This window comes from Palaemon carinicauda, chromosome 4 (assembly GCF_036898095.1).
Source record: "Palaemon carinicauda isolate YSFRI2023 chromosome 4, ASM3689809v2, whole genome shotgun sequence".
NCBI classification, from domain to species: Eukaryota; Metazoa; Arthropoda; class Malacostraca; order Decapoda; family Palaemonidae; genus Palaemon; species Palaemon carinicauda.
The window spans coordinates 161,819,279-161,838,984 of NC_090728.1; the positions used below are offsets into that span (position 1 = coordinate 161,819,279).

The following is a 19,706-nucleotide window of genomic DNA, read 5'->3' on the forward strand; positions in this document are numbered from 1 at the left end:
GTAACGAAGGTCGGCAAGCCATCTACGATACGTAACTTGATATCGGCCCTAAATATGAACCACAAGGGTTCTAAACGCTAAATAATGAATATCCACAATAAAACATATAAAAAATTTTAATTAATAATAAAAATAATACACTTAGTAACACCGCGAGTGAAACTAAAAGCTCTCAAAACAGGAGTACCAACCGTAAGCGGGATCGAGCAAGACCGATATGATCGAAGAGAATAAACTCCTATAATTTAAATATTAAACGATCTAGATTGCTCAAAACACAGCAAAACATAGCTTGGTACTTAACTTAGACGGTGTCTCCTGGGAAACCGATGAAGAAGCCATAATCCAGTGAAAAATAAGGCAAAACACGAGAGCACAAACAAGCGGGTTACCATACAGGCGTGCTAAAAAGGAGTTGGGTTCTGAGCGGATGCAGAGTTGGTGGTGCCGAGTGAGGTTGAACGGCTCTCCTCTATTGGGGTCTTTGTCGTGGATGAATCTAAATAGTGCGGGACCTCTGGATTATACGCCCAATTCTATACCGACACCAATAGGTGAGCGAGCTAGTTAACCTAGCACTCCTTTACATTTTTTCTCTGGTATATTTAGCAGTAAATTACCTAAGAATAAGTGCTAATAGGAGCTTATTCACTGGGCGGCACAGGTTCAAGCCCAGAAATATCCAATTCTTTTATACAGTACTGGTATTCTTTGTTATGCATTCAAATTGAGCTCATTTATGTTTTTTTTTTATAAATCTATAAAATTTTTTTTGATTCTGTGCACTTATTCAAATAATCCTGTCACATATGGTAGTATTGAAGTAATAATTTTGTTATGAAAATTTAATTTCAGTTTGTATAACATTGCATTACTTTATTTTTATAACCACAGAGGGCAATTGGAAATTACTTTTAGAATAATTTTGCATGTTCTTTCAAACAGGGAACTTAGTAATTTGCAGAGTTCTAAAGAAGAGAAAGATAACTGGACTGAGAACTTTGTCCATGTTCTGAATTGTTGGTGTGTGAAGGGAAGTTACCATAAAGATATGCTGCGGTTATGGGATCTTTTTCATGAGGAGAAAGGTAAGCCTTTTCAATGTTCAAATCTCTCTCAGTAATTCCCCAGCATATCTTCATTTGAGATTTCATCTAGAGAAATTTTAGTCCCCTCTCTTTCTTTTTCTCTCTATCTAATAACCAATCCAAATCCAAAGTTTTAAATATTTAACTTAGCCGGTGAATATATAATAGCTGCTACTCAGCGGCTCGACAGAAAACACACTCAAAAAACTCGCGAGCGATCGCTATGAAGGTTGCGGGTGTGCCCACCAGCGCCAACTATCGGCCAGATACCACTCTTGCATGTAAACAAACCCTTCAATTCTTCTCTGTCGACCTTGACGACAAGACGTATCATTACTCGCTGTAGAACCTGGAGTTTTCTCAACATATTTGGTGAAGTACTTCCTTTTGGTTTGAGCTTTCGCAGTGCAGGTGTTTTATCTTCAACTTAAATCTTGAACTTGTTTTTGGATAGATTTAATTTTTGATGACTTTGGATTGTTTTTTGGACTTTCTTTGACTTTTAAATGGCCGACCCTTCCCTTAGTACGGAAGTGTGTTTTAGGCTTTTAGCAATTATCTTATCACGTTATAAATTAATTATAGATTTTCTTCTATATATTTTATATCTCAACCGCCTTTATTAGGCCTCTTCGATTAGCTTTCCATTTATAATAAACATCAAGATAAATTTTAATGATTTGTTTATATGCGACCTTTCCTGAGAGTAGGCGGTCCTAACTTGGAAACCGAAGTTAAACAACGTTGAGCCCTTTCAATCGTAAATAACTTTTACAGAGCTAATGATTTAAAACTTATTAAATGAATATTTTTTTGGGCTCAAGCCATGGCGTCCTGATGGAAGGTTCCTTTTTGGTAGCTTCCTTGGGTAAATAACTACTAAGATATTCCCAGAGAATTTAACCACAGGTTATCACAGAATTCTAACTTCTGGAGCGAGTATCCTAAAGGTTTCCCTTTTAAGACATCGTATATCAACAGGGGACGCATGTATTAACGCGCCACATAGCTATCTACACCCCGAACAGAGTTAATGCTTCGGTGTGTAAGGGCTGAGAATAGCTGGGAGCCGTTCCATAGCTAATCTCATCCGTGGCTACTTTTGGTACTCGAGACGTAAACAAACGGGCGCCATTGCTTAAATGACGTCACGACCGTCTTCATCCTTTGTTCAGTAGCTCGCCCTACTTAGACGGATTTTCCCTGTGCTTTACTTATCGCTTTGCATCTACGTTATGTCGCTACCTTCGGCCTCGCCTTCTTCTGGAAAGTTGAGTACAAGGTTCCAGTATTGTTTAGTTAAGCTCTGACCGTAAAGTAAATATTACTTTCCGAGATATTTGTTGTTTTGTGGCAGAGCTGTGCCTCTACCGGACCCGCCATTTTATGGCGTCGTTGTTGTTATGCATGCCTTATTTAGTTAGCCACAACAACGCTTCCGGCCTCAATTACTAATCGATAACATTAGTTTATTTAGTCTTCATAGCTAGGAACTTTTATATCGTGTTTTGACGCTTTTTATCGGTCATCGATTGACCTCATACCAGTCGGCTTCTATAGCCCCCAGGCCAGAGCGCCTATATATCAGTGTTCATGCATGATTTTATTAGTGATCCTAGACTAAGTTATGAAGATAGTGGCATTATTTTACAATACTTTCGACTGTGATGCAAGTGTTTTTCGCCTTCAGGGACCATATAGGGGATAGGTTAGTTAGTGTCCCTTCCTAACCTAACCTACTTGTCGGACCCCTATATGCTTCCTTCATCCCCCTGCCCTTGGCATTCCCTCTGTTTAACCTTGATTCCCTTACTAAGTAAAGGGATCAAGCGCCTAACGGAGTATATTATCGCCTCTCAGTCCTCCCTAAGGGAATGACCCCCCCTTAGGGTTGCGTCCGAGAGTGAGGAACGGCTAGCCCTTCCTCTATGGCTAGGACTAGTCTATGACTGTCCTGCGATAGCGATATGTCTTCTATCTTTCCTAGTTCAGGGCTCTTAGCCCTGATCTAGGTTAGGTTTTGGAAAGGTTATTCTGTCACCTGCGGAAACTGTACCCATGCACCGTTTCAGCCAGGCTGCCTTATCTTAGGTTAGGGAGTGTCCTCCCTTTCCCTAGTGGCCGCTCTGGTACAGAACCCCTTCCATAGAAGACTCTTCTCTTCTCCCCTCCCCACCTATCTCTTGTATAGCCTAGCCTACACTTAGGTTAGTCTATACCCATCTGTCCCCTGTCCTACAACTCCTCCTTAGGGTGGAGTGATAGGGCTACCTTGAGCTTCTATGTGCAGTCCGCTCTGGTACATATACCCTTCATAGTGTCCTATGGGGTTAGCCACTGGATGTGTTCTGTATGTAGAGGTCTCCCCCTCTTTGGGTGTCCCCTAGCCCTCCCTTGGGCTACCCTAGCTCCCGGTCCTCTGAGACCCCTGCTTCTGGGTGATAGAGCCAGCCTCTATCATGGGTACACCCTCTCAGGGGGGGATGTCTGGGAGTCCATGACTGGACTTCTTACATCCCTCCCCCTGTCTCTTTCACTATCCGGGTGCCGGTCCCTTGCCGCCTCCACTGTCGGCGATACCCACCTCCTACCTTGGTGACTCTCCCCTTACCCTCATGGCCGCCAGCCCCCCGCGTGCCGGGGGACTGCCGACCGCCGCCGGCTTACTGCTGATGGCTCTCCTCCTTCCTCATAGCTTCGCCGTCCGCCTGCCGGTCGGCCACCGGAGTTCCGGCATCCATTGCCGGCAACCTGGTTCCGCTATAACCATCCTTGTCCCCGTCACCATCCGGCATCCTCCGACTGCCGGAGCCGCCGCTCCTCTGCCGGCGTGCCGCCGTTGTGCCGGCGGCCGCCACCCTGGTATTAATCTTGACTTATATATTGTCGGTTCTAATGCCAGAAACTCTGCTGGAGCGGCCTCCGGCATGCCGGAGGTTTCCCGGAACCCCCCGGAGGCGTCAAGACTACTTGCACCCCCTTCTACTAGCTATCATATGAATACTGATAGCCCTACACTGCAAACAGATGGCCTGTTTACGCTATTAGATCAGTACCTTGGTACTGTTCTATTAGTAATCATGCTGTCTCTTTGCATTCTTCAAAATTCCAGCATGCTGCGTGTATCTTAGCGCGGCTGGTTGCCGGAAGCAATTACCCTAAGGGACCTGTTAGCCCCCTAATTTGGGACTGAGTGGCCTCGGTCCCAAACTTATCCTTGGCATTTTCCATGGAATTCCATTGCCCTATGGACTTCTAAGGAATACTATCCTGTGCCTTCGGCCATCTCGGATTATCCAAGGATAAAGCTTGCGGTAGCCAGCCGGGCGGGATGCATGGAGTATGTTTTCTTTACTACTTCAATCTCTGTGCATCACACCCTTCATTAAGTTAAAATTAATGATTAATGTTAACTTAGCTTAAGAGCCATTCTTATGACTCCCCCCATACTCATTTTCTCTTTCTTCCACAGGAGGAGCAGATGAAGTGTGACTTCGACTTCTGCGCTGTGAAACGCCCGCACTTCTACGGGCATACGGCTTGCAGGACTCACGCCCCTTGTGCTAATAAGAAAGGGGATTTGAAATTTTGGGACCCGCTAAACTGTACGGTCTGCCAGGCTCACATAGCTGATGGCTTCCATAACTCTCCCTCAGCGGAGATCAGGGACATTGCTCGAGAGAAGCTACGCAAATGGGTGCGTGGCTTCCAGAAGAATGCCACTGGACCGTACCTGGCCACTGAAGAATTGAGGTCACTTCTGTTCCCAAAGGCCTCCCCTGATTCTGTGGTGCCCAAGGATTTGATCCCCACTGTCCAAATTACGGTGGAACCTGATGTAGTCATGGCCCAGTCCATGCACGATTGCCGCCTAGATTCCGATGATGACGAACACATGTCGGATGTCTCGGAGGGTACGGAGAAGACCCTTATGGCTCAAGGAGCTGAAGATGATGAAGACCAGGTGGAATACGCCGAGTCGGAGCAAGAGGTCGCTCCTCCTTCCATCTCCGCCCCTACTCCTACACCGACGGAAGTGTCTCTCCCGTCTACCTCCACGACCCCGGAACCCTTATCTTCCACTCAGGAAATGCTCCAGTTGATTAAAGCCGTCATGGACGACAAGTTAAAGGAGAATCAGGAGTTCATCAGGTCCATGATAGGATCCAAAGAACCGAAGAAGATCTCGGTTAAGGATCTCCCCGCTTGCTCTCATGCCAACCCATGGAGGTATGCTGAGCATATGGTGATAGCGACCGGCAGAATCTTTGTCAGCGACAAGATCGGCTCGGTCCCCCTGGAAGATGTGGAATTCTTCCCAAATTTTGAGGCCTACCCGGACTGTTACGTCCGACTTCGCTCTGAACCTGCCTCTAAAGAAGAGACCGAACCGAAAGAAGAGATAGTGTTCGATCTCGCGAAGGCCCAGGCTATGCTAGCCAACACGTTCAAGAGTAGGGGTTTTACCTGCTCTAAGCTTCCGGCCCTGAGCAAGAAGCACCCTACCTACGTCGCACCTGAAGATGCAGTACTTCCATTCATGGAAAAGGCCTTCGCTGCGTGCCTTAAAGCTGTGGAAGAAGGGAAAGCCTGCCCTGCACTGGAGGAGTGCAGACCCTTCTCCATAGTTACTCCCCCTGACGCTCGACACTGGAAGGACATCCAGCATACTTTCGTGGTGGGAAAGCTAGATCCTGACGTCGCCGGACGTCAGTTTAATGAAGACCTCCCGAAGCTCAACGATCACCTCCTTCGTCGGGAACAAGATACGAAGGAGAGGCTCGCAGCATCCATGTCCCACCAAGTCCAACTTGAAATTATGGCCTGTGACACCAGAGTACCAGACCACTACATGGTACTTGCCAAATCCCATATGGCAACCCTGATGAAGGACTTGTACCACTTCATGAAGGCTCGGAGAGCCTGTCGTGAATTCGTGTTCGCAGGTGCCACTGTGAAACACGAACCCCGGAGGCTGATTTCCTCCAACATCTGGGGCAAACACCTCTTTCCTTCTGACCTTGTGAAGGAGATCACTGACAAAGCCGCCACGGAGAATAGGAACCTTCTCCACAAATGGGGCATGTCAAAGAAGAGAAAACCCTCTCAGGACGACGGACCTCAACCTAAGAGGAAAGCCTCAAAACAGAAACCCCAGCAACGTCAACCAAGACGTCAGTTTCCGGGACCCGCTACCTCCCAAGTGGCAGCTCAGCCACAACAGACCTTTCAACTGGTCACCCAACCGGTATTGTCACAGTCACCGGTCTTCACCCCTGCTTTCGAGCAACAGACGACTACCTTTCGTCCCAAAGGTAGAGGCTCAAACAGAGGTGCAGGCAGAGACGCGTCTCGCCGTCCCTCCAGAGGCAGAGGAGGAAAGGGAGCTAGCGGCCGAGGCAGCAAGCCCTCGGGACACCAGAAGCAATGAAGTGCTTCCGGTGGGAGGAAGACTCCGCCAATTCCAGGATCGTTGGACCTTCGATCCCTGGGCACACAGCATCGTCAAGAAGGGTCTAGGCTGGAGTTGGACTCAACCACCCCCAACATTCCAGCAGTTCTTCCAACAATCAACCCCCCTTCTGGAAGAATATGTCCTAGATCTCTTGAACAAGAAGGTGATAAGGAAGGTAAAGTCCACCAGGTTCCAAGGAAGACTGTTTTGTGTCCCCAAGAAAGACTCCGACAAACTCAGAGTCATTCTGGACTTATCCCCCCTCAACAAGTTCATAGCGAACGACAAGTTCAAGATGCTGACTCTTCAACAAATAAGGACCCTTCTGCCTCGAGGTTCTTACACGGTCTCCATAGACCTGGCGGATGCCTACTGGCACGTTCCAATGAACCATCACGCTTCCTCCTACCTAGGATTTCGACTCCAAAGGAAAAGCTACGCCTTCAGGGCCATGCCCTTCGGCCTCAATGTGGCCCCTCGGATCTTCACAAAGCTGGCGGACGCCATAGTACAACAGCTCCGCCTCCGAGACGTCCAGGTGATGGCCTACCTCGACGACTGGCTAGTTTGGGCTCCATCGCCCGAGGATTGTGTAAAATCCTGCAACAAAGTCACCCAGTACCTAGAACACCTGGGATTCAAGATAAACGAGAAGAAATCTCGCCTCTCTCCAGCTCAGAAGTTCCAGTGGTTAGGAATCCAATGGAACCTTCAGTCACACCGCCTTTCCATCCCCCAGAAGAAAAGGAAGGAAATAGCAGGGTCTGTCAAGCGACTACTGAAATCCAAACGGATTTCAAGACGCCAGCAGGAACGAGTTCTAGGCTCTCTACAGTTCGCCTCAGTAACAAACCCAGTGCTTCGTGCACAGCTAAAGGATGCCGCGGGAGTCTGGAGACGTTCTGCATCCATCGCTCGAAGAGACCTCAAGAGACGGCTCCCAAACAGACTTCGACTTCTCCTCAAGCCGTGGTCGGAAGCAAAGGCCCTGAAAAGGTCCATTCCTCTTCAACACCCACCTCCATCACTCAACATCCACACGGACGCTTCGCTGGAGGGTTGGGGAGGTCACTCCCACCAAAAACAGGCTCAAGGCACCTGGTCTCCCCTGTTCAAGACGTTCCACATCAACATCTTGGAGGCCATGGCGGTCCTTCTAACTCTGAAGAAACTATCCCCGCCTCCCTCGATCCACATTCGTCTAACCCTAGACAACTCGGTGGTAGTTCGATGTCTCAATCGCCAAGGCTCAAGATCGCCCCAGATAAATCAGGTGCTTCTCCCAATCTTCCGTCTGGCAGAGAAGAAGAAATGGCACCTGTCTGCAGTTCACCTACAAGGATTCCGCAACGTGACAGCGGATGCTCTATCTCGAACAAACCCGATAGAGTCGGAATGGTCTCTAGACGCAAGATCATTCTCCTTCATCTCTCACCAAGTCCCAGAACTTCAGATAGATCTCTTCGCAACGAGCGACAACAATCAACTTCCTCGGTATGTGGCCCCGTACGAGGACCCCAAGGCAGAAGCAGTGGATGCCATGTCACTGGACTGGAACAGATGGTCCAAGATCTACCTGTTCCCTCCCACCAACCTTCTGCTGAAAGTCCTCTCCAAGCTGAGAACCTTCAAAGGGACAGCGGCCCTAGTGGCTCCCAAGTGGCCCCGGAGCAACTGGTGCCCCCTGGTCCTGGAGCTGCAGCCCAAGCTGATCCCTCTCCCGGGCCCAGTTCTCTCCCAACAAGTACAGAAGTCGACTGTCTTCGCTTCATCATCAAAAATCAAGGACCTTCATCTCATGATTTTCTCTCCCTAGCCGCAAAGAAGAGGTTTGGGATCTCGAAGAAAAGTCTAGACTTCCTCGAGGAATACAAGACCGAATCCACAAGACGGCAATACGAATCATCCTGGAGAAAATGGGTCTCTTTCGTCAAGACAAAAAATCCTAAAGAAATCACAATTGATTTCTGCATGTCCTTCTTCATTCACCTTCATGGACAAGGATTAGCAGCCAATATGATTTCAACCTGCAAATCGGCCTTGACCAGACCAATTCTGTATGCCTTCCAAATTGATCTGTCCAGCGACATCTTCAATAAACTACCGAAAGCATGTGCTCGTCTACGCCCAGCACCCCCACCGAAACCGATCTCCTGGTCATTATAGTCCATGGGCCAGAAAGTGAAACCCTCCCCCCCCCTAGGGAATTTTCACGACCCCCCTAGTTTTCTTCCTTAGGGTGTCCTTTAAGTATATCCGGGTGTTTCCAAACATATAAACGTGGCAAAAATGCAAAATTATCACTTTTTGTACAAACCGCACGCCAAATTTTCACATTTTCAGCCGCACTTACTTTGTGTCGCTTTATTGGCTCTAACTTCCTTAATATCCAAACTAAGTGAACATGTTTGGTACCAACATAATGCTAAGACCAATTGCTACAAAATGGTATATAATTATGTCCATAAATAATAATTATTACGTATTCCAGGGCCATTATTGTACCCCTTACCCTTAATTTTTGTTCGAAAATGGGCACCTGTAACTAGTTGCTACTGATACTGATGAAATTGTTGAGGCATTTGGTTACATTTCTGTATTTGATTTTGTACATAATCTTATTTAGAATATTGCATATCAGTTTCGTTCACTAATTTCCCAAAATATATTAATTAAGTGGCAATAATCAATTCATTGTATAATGGCCACGTATTATCAGCAATACCCACTTTTCCCCGTAACTTCTGTAAATTGTTACATAACTGTATCATTTTGGTGTCAATGGATAACAATATATTCTCCAGCTTTCTGAAATTGGTTCTGTGCTTAAACTATGATGCATTTTCATTTCAGGCAAAGGATCCAATATCAACTGGTAATAATTAGTCAGCATGGCAGAACGTCAAGTTAGTTTACGGAAAAAGAAAAGTCAGAGGAAAAAAACCTCTCCAGAGTGTGCCAAAAGGACTTGCATTATACATTTTTCTGAACAGAAAACTGACAAAATTGTTCGAAAACTGACTGATGTGAGCTTTGAAAAGATCAAGGAATCAGTGCAGCTCCGCAAAGCTAGTGCTGATGCTAATGTGAGGATGGACGAAATCTGTGAAGAAGTTCCAGAGACACTGAATGCAAATACCCATGGAATACACAGGAAGTGTTATCAAAAGTTTACAAATGTTGGTCATATCAGAAGTAGAAAACGACAACATCCAGTTGAAGATGACGAAGGGCCTTCAACTTCAAATCGAAAGCGAGTATCATCCTCATCAATTTTATTTCCTTCAGATCAGTGCCTGTTCTGTGGAAAAAACAGAAAACGAGACAAGGGTGCCATAGAGTTTCCAAGAAAGTGTGTTACAGAAACTGCAGCTGAGTCAATACTACAGGCTGCAAAGCATAAAAATAACTACACATTACTTGGAAAGATTGAAGGCTGTGACTTGCGAGCACGAGAGGCACATTATCATAATTCTTGTCGCAGAGATTACACTCGTAAGCAGGAGCGAAATGTTAATAAAGAGCCGGATCAGAGTGCTGTTGAACATTTAGCTGCCCATAGCGAAGCATTCTCCTACATCTGTGATTATGTTGAAGAACATATAATCAAGGGGTGCAACGTAGAACGTGTGACAATGTTGAAAGAGAAATATTTGCTATATTTACAAGAACATCATCCATCAACTTACAATCCAAACTACAAAACCTATAAACTCAAGAATAAGTTGGAGAAATATTTTAGTCACAAGGTTAAATTTTGGGCACCCAACTACCGAAGTGAACTTATGTATTCTGATCTCTTACCAGTTGGACAAGCAGTAGAGGCAGCATTTGAGATGGCCGCCTCTGAGGAAAGGTTTCTCCAGGAAGCAGCTATGATGCTCAGGCGACAACTAATGGATGCCAAAAGGAATGCAGCCGTACTGCCATGGCCACCTACAGCAGCGCAGTTGATGTCCATAGAGAACAAACCACCACCAATCCTGATTAACTTTTTGTCGCAGCTTCTATGTGGGAAACCATTTAAAGATATTTCATCAAAGATGGAGAGAATGGTTGATTCATGTGCTCAAGATGTATGTTATGCTATGAGTCGAGGAGAATGGAAAATGCCTAAACATGTTCTTCTTGGAATAACGTTGAGACATATGACAAGAAGTGCTGAGCTCATTACACTGCTGAATCATTTCGGTCACTGTCAGTCATATTCCCAAGTGATGGAGCTAGAAACTGCCATATGTAACCAAATCAACACACAGGAATCCTTACTTCCCGCAACCATATCATCCTGTATGAATAATGTAGTTCTCCATTTCAGCTGGGACAACTTCAACCTGTCTGAAGAAACACCATCAGGGGCTGGAACAACACATGTAGCACATGGTATTGTCATTCAGGAGACATCTAGCAGTGCAAGTTGTGACATGAACAGGGAGCAGCCACCTCAGCAGTCAGGGAAGAGTAATAAAGACAGGTCAATTTGCTATGAGGATAAAGAACTGCCACCTTGTTTCATAAGGAGTAGGACTGAGCCTAATTTGAGAGTGGAACATGTATCTGTGACAACACCAGTTTCATTTCATGAATCCAAGGAATCAGACTTTGCTTGGACTATTGCAAGATTGTACAAATCTAATGAACAAAGTGTTCCTGGCTGGGCTGGATGGTTGTCACTGACTGGAAAAGGTGATTATGTTGAAGCCTGTGCTCAGTCTACAGTTGATTACATGGTGCCAGTACATAGGGCAATTACTGATAATGCCACAGTTCAGCACATACTCCGACTATGCCAGCAGGCCACAAAGGATGTGCAGCAGGAGGTCACTATCGTAACTTTTGATCTAGCTGTAGCAATGAAAGTTTATTCTATCATGTGGCAAAACCCACGAGAATACAGTGGTGTTCTTGTAAGGATTGGGGTATTTCATACAATCTGCTCATACCTTGGAGTCATCGGGAAGATGATGTCCGGCACAGGCTTTGAGGACATCATCATTGAGGCTGGTGTATGTGCAAGTGGATCGATTGATCAAATGTTGAGGGGCAAACATTACAACCGTGCAATGAGAGTTCACAAATTGATGTACGAGTCCCTAGAACGGCTCCTGCTTGATGCCTTTTATGCCAAGAGTGCAAATGGAAGTTCATTAAATGCCAGCTTACATGAACAACTTAAGACCCTCATTCAGTCACCTTCTCAATCTGGTTTGAATGACCTCCGTGCAAGTGACTGCTTTAAAGAGCTGTATCAGCAGTACTGTGTTTTCAAAGATCAAGTGAGACATGGAGAACTTGGCAAAACAGCTTGTTTATGGATAAACTATATGGACAAAGTGGCGTTGCTCTTGCGATTTGCTAGGGCAACAAAGTTGAATGATCTTGATCTACACATAGCCTCATTATGGGACATGTGCCCAGCATTTTTTGCCTACAACCATCATAACTATGCATGGTATGTTCCAGTGTACCTTTTCTCATTGATGAACTTGTCACACACCCACCCTGGTGCTGAGGAATTGTTGCGGAAAAATGGTTTCAGCGTTTCCCGATCAGATGTTCCATCTACACGGAATCCAGTGGACCTCACAATTGAAGAGACCATCAATAGGCATGCAAAATCACATTGTGGAATCATCGGCTTTAGTAGGAACCCTGCAGCCTACAACAGGTGGTGCATCACCCGCCATGCCAGAGCTACATTTATGGAAGCGACATATGAAATGGCAGACATGAGTTTCACAGAGCTTGATACACACAAGGAAATCAGAAAGTCACAAATTGCTAAATCAGAGTCAGACGTCCAGTCTCTTCTTGAAGCCTGTAGTATTGACTCAGCTGCAGTTTCTGTAACACACTTTCTTGGAAACTCTATGACACTTGTCTCGTTTTCTGTTTTTTCCACAGAACAGGCACTGATCTGAAGGAAATAAAATTGATGAGGATGATACTCGCTTTCGATTTGAAGTTGAAGGCCCTTCGTCATCTTCAACTGGATGTTGTCGTTTTCTACTTCTGATATGACCAACATTTGTAAACTTTTGATAACACTTCCTGTGTATTCCATGGGTATTTGCATTCAGTGTCTCTGGAACTTCTTCACAGATTTCGTCCATCCTCACATTAGCATCAGCACTAGCTTTGCGGAGCTGCACTGATTCCTTGATCTTTTCAAAGCTCACATCAGTCAGTTTTCGAACAATTTTGTCAGTTTTCTGTTCAGAAAAATGTATAATGCAAGTCCTTTTGGCACACTCTGGAGAGGTTTTTTTCCTCTGACTTTTCTTTTTCCGTAAACTAACTTGACGTTCTGCCATGCTGACTAATTATTACCAGTTGATATTGGATCCTTTGCCTGAAATGAAAATGCATCATAGTTTAAGCACAGAACCAATTTCAGAAAGCTGGAGAATATATTGTTATCCATTGACACCAAAATGATACAGTTATGTAACAATTTACAGAAGTTACGGGGAAAAGTGGGTATTGCTGATAATACGTGGCCATTATACAATGAATTGATTATTGCCACTTAATTAATATATTTTGGGAAATTAGTGAACGAAACTGATATGCAATATTCTAAATAAGATTATGTACAAAATCAAATACAGAAATGTAACCAAATGCCTCAACAATTTCATCAGTATCAGTAGCAACTAGTTACAGGTGCCCATTTTCGAACAAAAATTAAGGGTAAGGGGTACAATAATGGCCCTGGAATACGTAATAATAATTATTTATGGATATAATTATATACCATTTTGTAGCACTTGGTCTTAGCATTATGTTGGTACCAAAAATGTTCACTTAGTTTGGATATTAAGGAAGTTAGAGCCAATAAAGCGACACAAAGTAAGTGCGGCTGAAAATGTGAAAATTTGGCGTGCGGTTTGTACAAAAAGTGATAATTTTGCATTTTTGCCACGTTTATATGTTTGGAAACACCCGGATATACTTAAAGGACACCCTAAGGAAGAAAACTAGGGGGGTCGTGAAAATTCCCTAGGGGGGGGGAGGGTTTCCCTTTCTGGCCCATGGACTATTAGACAAGGTGCTCCATTTCGCCTCCAACTTGGATAATGATTCATGCCCTCTCAAGGATCTGACTCAGAAAGTTATATTTCTCTTTGCTCTTGCTTCGGGAGCCCGAGTCAGCGAAATAGTGGCATTATCAAGAGAAGAGGGTCACATCCTGTTTACTGATACAGGAGACATTACCCTCTCCCCTGATCCGACGTTTCTCGGCAAAAATGAATTACCCACCAAAAGATGGGGCCCCTGGAGAATATGCCCCCTGAAGGAAGATGTGTCTTTATGCCCAGTAGAGAGCCTCAAGGTCTATCTTCGCAGAACTTCGAACTTTGGTGGAGGCCAACTCTTCAAAGGAGAAACATCGGGCAGCGACCTGTCACTGAAACAATTAAGAGCGAAAATCACCTACTTCATTCGCAGAGCGGATCCTGACAGTACACCCGCCGGTCATGATCCTAGGAAAGTTGCATCATCTCTGAATTTCTTTCAGAGTATGGACTTTGAAAGCCTTAAAAGCTTCACAGGCTGGAAGTCCTCGCGCGTTTTCTTTAAACATTATGCGAAACAAGTGCACGAAGTCAAACATTTTGTGGTAGCCGCAGGTAGTGTTATGAAACCTGCACCTAACTCTGCATAGAACAGTGAGTTACTTGGGACTCTAACTCTTCGGGTGCCTATGTTGACCCTCGAGCGATACATAGTGATGTCGAAAACACTTAGTGCTTTTATAACTGTTCTTATCCCAGGTGAAATGTCATAGTTGTCACACAAGTGCCGCATGCCCTGAGCATGATGTGTTTTAATCAAAGACTAACGTTCCTCGAGAACGAGTGCCTACTAATAAATTTGAAATTCCTTTTCAGATTCAAGAGCAAGTCTTTATTACTATGTACATTATAATTACTGTAAATGAACTTTACTTATTGCTGCAATTCATTTAATTTCTGCATTTGTGAAATAAAATTTCTATTTTATTACCTGTGCGTCTCAATCAGCTCCTACTTACTATGAAATACATGCCTGTCATAGTTTTATTATCCCCTTTTCCTTATGGTTCATGGAGAAATTAAGGTACTAACCCTTAATTTATATTCACTCTATGTAATATTCCAATACGAATACTTACTCTTCATACCCTGGAGATGAAACCAACCTTCTCAGCACACAGTGTCCAACCACCACTGGTCTGCTTTTCAGAATGTTCCTATACGAATGCCAAACATTCAGCTTCGTCTCCAAGTTCTTCAAGTTCTTCTATCAGGGTGAATAGCCCTTCAATACCACTTTGACGTCGGCATGGCCCGTGGGAACTTCACTGCCAAGGGGGGCAGGAAGATTCTTCCCTACGGTTCTTTACTAAGATTACTATGCTATTTTGTCAAAGCCCTTGGCACTTACTAATAGGGGAAAAACCTACCACGATACATTGATTCTCTGGTATTCTTCCATCAGGACGCCATGGCTTGAGCCCAAAAAACGGATTTTGAGCGAAGCGAAAAATCTATTTTTGGGTGAGATAGCCATGGCGTCCTGATGGACCCTCCCTGCTACTTCGTCCAGTTTTTAGGTCCCACCCTGCTCTGCTGTATCATGGTGATCGGCAAGCAACTGGCTTCAGGATGAAGATGGTCGTGACGTCATTTAAGCAATGGCGCCCGTTTGTTTACGTCTCGAGTACCAAAAGTAGCCACGGATGAGATTAGCTATGGAACGGCTCCCAGCTATTCTCAGCCCTTACACACCGAAGCATTAACTCTGTTCGGGGTGTAGATAGCTATGTGGCGCGTTAATACATGCGTCCCCTGTTGATATACGATGTCTTAAAAGGGAAACCTTTAGGATACTCGCTCCAGAAGTTAGAATTCTGTGATAACCTGTGGTTAAATTCTCTGGGAATATCTTAGTAGTTATTTACCCAAGGAAGCTACCAAAAAGGAACCTTCCATCAGGACGCCATGGCTATCTCACCCAAAAATAGATTTTTCGCTTCGCTCAAAATCCGTTTTTTAGTAGATATTTTATGAAAGATTTTCTTTGAATAGTCTTCGTACTGTTTCAAAGATGAACTAACGTTTAGTTTATTTATGCTACGCAGGTTGCGCTCTATCGTTACGATAGAGAGAGAGAGTATCACGGTTTCACTTTGCAGAAAGAGTAAATCGATTCTGACGTTTTGTTCATTCTTCTTTCAAAGCTTAAATGTTTTAAATTCTATTTTAAAGGAACTTTTTAATTGAAAAACCTTTCATTTTTTCCTTTGGTCAAATAACCTGTTTATTGACGAAACGTAAGTGGGCTCTTCTCTTCGGTGCGAAATCAAGAGAGAGAGAGAGAGAGAGATAGAGACGGAGAGAGAGAGAGGAGAGAGAACGTTCCGATCTTTATTCTCGTCCCAAGCGAGTAACGTTGTTCTCGAGTTACTCTCGTCCCTAGTCTCTGTACGGGGAGAAAGGATAAAACGTTTTTAGTTTTTATTCTCGTCCCAAGGCACTGTACGGTGAGAGATTGAAAACGTAGTTTTGAATGAACTAGTGTTTAGTCTCTTTCCCAGCCACTGATCTTTTTATCTTAAAATATGTTTACTGTTTTTTGCTTGTATTAATGTGCTTACATTATACGACTGATTTCGCAATTATAACCTTTTGATGAGGGTAGAATTGCGTGCTTCAGGTAGAAATCAGTTTTATTCATACCTAATGTGAATTGTTAAAAAATTCAATTTCAGTGAAATAAGTGCAAAACAGAAAATCGTAGTGATAAAGTGATATTGCGCAAAGTGTTATCAGTGTTGCGACCGAGGGTTCGTCTGTTCGTGCCTGTCGTTCGCCTAGTCCGAGACCTCTTGCAAGCTCCCAAGCCCAGGGGAGAAGTAATGTCGTACGACTTATGGGTTCGAGAGGCCTTGATCAGCGAACAGACGTTCCCTCTATGGTATCAGGCGTATCTCACCAAGATCACCCCTACCATAAGGCGAGAGAGACGATTTTCTTCCTCGTCATCCGAAGGCTTTTCGCATAAGAAACCGTGGAACAAGGTTTCGAGGCCCTTTAAGCGAAAGTCAGTCCTTTCAGGACAGGTCCAGCGTCCTGGTTTTAACTATTAGGACAGCTCTGACCCTATGCAGTCATCGGAAGACTGCTCGCCGCCTAAACAAAAGCGTAACACAGGCTCCGAGAGTCTTTTTGTAGGCAAGGTTTTGCAGTCACAGACGTTACCCTCGTCTCTTACCGCAACCATTCCCGTTGATCCTAAATGGGTTGTACGGCAAGACATGCAGAATAAGCTTGCCTCTCTTATGGAAGACTATTCTGCCGATAAGGTTCACGTTGATCCTATCCGTTTATCTCATCGAGATCCTGGCCTTCAGCCGCCCAAACGAACCTTTGTGCGTCCTGTTGACGTTGGCGTAGCTAAGTCACGTCAGTCACGATATGTAGAGCCTCACTCGATGCGGTCACGTGTTGATTTTCAGCCGCATTTGGACGTTAGGCCGCTTCCTAATGCTCCTGTTGACGTTCAGGACGTTCGCCAACCAGCGGAGTTGACTTGTTTTGACGCTGAGCGTCAACTACCGCAGTCTAGAGTTGTTTTGACTGCTCAGACTAGGCAGTCAAAACAGTCTCGAGTGGACGCCGAGCGTCCTCCCGCACCTGTTGTTGTTGACAGTTCACAGACTGTTAAGCAGTTACATGACGTTGCGTCCTGGTCCGCTACTAATGCACCAGTGCGTGTGGACTCTGCTTGTAAAGCATTGCCACCACGGTAGGTCTCTCCCTTGCTTGAGACTCGGCTATTGTCGGACAAGGTTCCTTCAGATGAGGAAGTTGCTGTTCCCCCTCCTACTGATATTCCCTTGAGGACTCTGTCAGACGGAGAGGAGCCTAAAGCTGCTCAGCCCTCTATGGACTTTAAATAAATCATGCTGATTTTTAAGGATCTTTGTCCGGATCTTTTTGTAACTGCTGCTCCTCGTTCGCCTAAACGTCAGAGTTTACACTAGGCCTAGCTACTTCGAAGCCGTTGTTTTATAAGCTAGTGCTCTCTCGCTCTTCTAAGAGAGCTTTACGTTTGCTAGGCGACTGGTTTATCACCAGGAGGAGTTTGGGGGAGACAGCCTTTGCTTTCCCTACTTTTAAGCTGGCTTATAGAGCGAGAGTCTGATATGACACGAGAGAAGTTCTCGGCTTGGGAGTTCCTGCCTCTGCCCAGATAGACTTCTCAAACCTCATAGACTCTCCCTGGCGCCTGGCCATGAGACGCTCCAAGATTTTATGGTCGACTTCAGAGCTATTTTCGAGCGTTTGAAGTTTTGCTGTACAATTATGTCATGCATAAACAAGGCTTTCAGGGATGGCTCCAATGATCTGACAGCCACGTTCTCTGCAGGAACAAGTCCCTCAGGGATGGCTCCAATGATCTGGCAGCCATGTTCACTGCAGGAGTACGTAAGAGGCAAGTGCGCTCAATGTATTCATTGTCAAGACAAACTTCACGATGAAGTCTACCAGGCTGTCTTGACAGCATTTATGGAAGGCGACTGGATGGTCTCTCTCGACCTTCAGGAGGCATACTTCCACATTCCTATACACCCGGATTCCCAACCGTTTCTGAGGTTTGTTTACAGGAATGTGGGGTACCAGTTTCGAGCCTTTGGCCTCAGTCCTGCTCCTCTCGTGTTTACGAGGCTCATGAGGAATGTGGCAAAATCCCTCCATCTATCGGGGATCCGAGCCTCCCTGTACTTGGACGACTGGCTTCTCAGAGCATCGTCCAGTCTTCGCTGTCTGCAGGATCTACATTGGACGTTGAGTCTGGCCAGGGAGTTGGGACTTTTGGTCAACCTAAAAGTCCCAACTGATCCCATCCCAGATTATTCTATATTTGGGGATGGAGATTCGCAGTCCAGTTTTTTTTTTCGGGCTTTTCCGTCTGCCACCGAATAGAACAAGCCCTGCTCGAAGTCCAACTAATGCTGAAAAGAAAACGTTTGTTCAGTCAGGAGTTGGAACAGTCTCGTAGGGACTCTCTCATCCCTGGAGCAGTTTGTCTCACTAGGGAGACTCCACCTTCTGCCTCTCCGGTTCCATCTAGCCTCTCTCTGGAACTAGGACAAGACGTTAGAGACGGTATCATTCCCAGTCTCCGAACCAGTAAAGGCATGCCTGAAATGGTGGAACAGCAATATCAGTCTGAGAGAGGGACTATCCCTAGCAGTCAAGAACCCAAACCACGTGTTGTTCTCAGACGCCTCGGATTTGGGTTGGGGTGCGACCCTGGACGGTCGGGAATGCTCGGGTCTGTGGACCTCAAGTCAGAAGAGCATGCACATCAACGGCAAGGAGCTATTAGCAGTCCACTTGGCCTTGATGATATTCGAAAGCTTCTTCGAAACTAAGTGGTAGAGGTCAACTCAGACAACACCACAACTTTGGCGTACATCTCCAAGCAAGGAGGCTCACACTCCTTCACGCTGCTCGAGATCGCAAGGGACCTTCTCTTATGGTCAAGAAATCGAGGCATCTCCCTGTTGACGAGATTCATCCAGGGGGACTTGAACGTCTTGGCAGACTGTCTCAGTCGGAGGGGTCAGGTGATACCCACGGAATGGACCCTCCACAAGGACGTGGGCAAGAGTCTTTGGGCTACTTGGGGTCAACCCACCATAGACCTCTTTGCCTCCTCGTTGACCAAAAGGTTACCAATCTATTGCTCTCCAGTCCTAGATACAGAAGCAATCCACATAGACGCGTTTCTACTGGATTGGTCTCTTCTGGACTTATATGCATTCCCACCATTCAAGATAGTCAACAAGGTACTGCAGAAGTTCGCCTCTCACGAAGGGACAAGGTTGACGTTGGTTGCTACCCTCTGGCCCGCGAGAGAGTGGTTCACCGAGGTACTTCAATGGCTGGTAGACTTTCCAAGAAGTCTTCCTCTAAGGGTAGATCTGTTCCGTCAGCCCCACGTAAAGAATGTCCATCAAAGCCTCCCCGCTCTTCGTCTGACTTCCTTCAGACTATCGAAAGACACTCAAGAGCTCGAGGCTTTTCGAAGGAGGCAGCCAGTGCGATTGCAAGAGCGAGGAGAGCTTCTACCATTAGAGTATACCAGTCGAAGTGGGAAGTCTTTTG

General features: G+C 45.4%; 1 protein-coding gene across 1 annotated transcript in view; it reads left to right on the forward strand.

Annotated features, from left to right (window-relative positions):
• Haspin (haspin) overlaps window positions 1-19,706 on the forward strand; it is a 120,303-nt gene that overhangs the window by 68,408 nt on the left and 32,189 nt on the right. Inside the window, exon 9 of the mRNA XM_068372596.1 lies at window positions 946-1,088. Within this exon, the coding sequence (XP_068228697.1) occupies window positions 946-1,088 (143 nt within the window). The remainder of the gene's footprint in view (window positions 1-945; window positions 1,089-19,706) is intronic.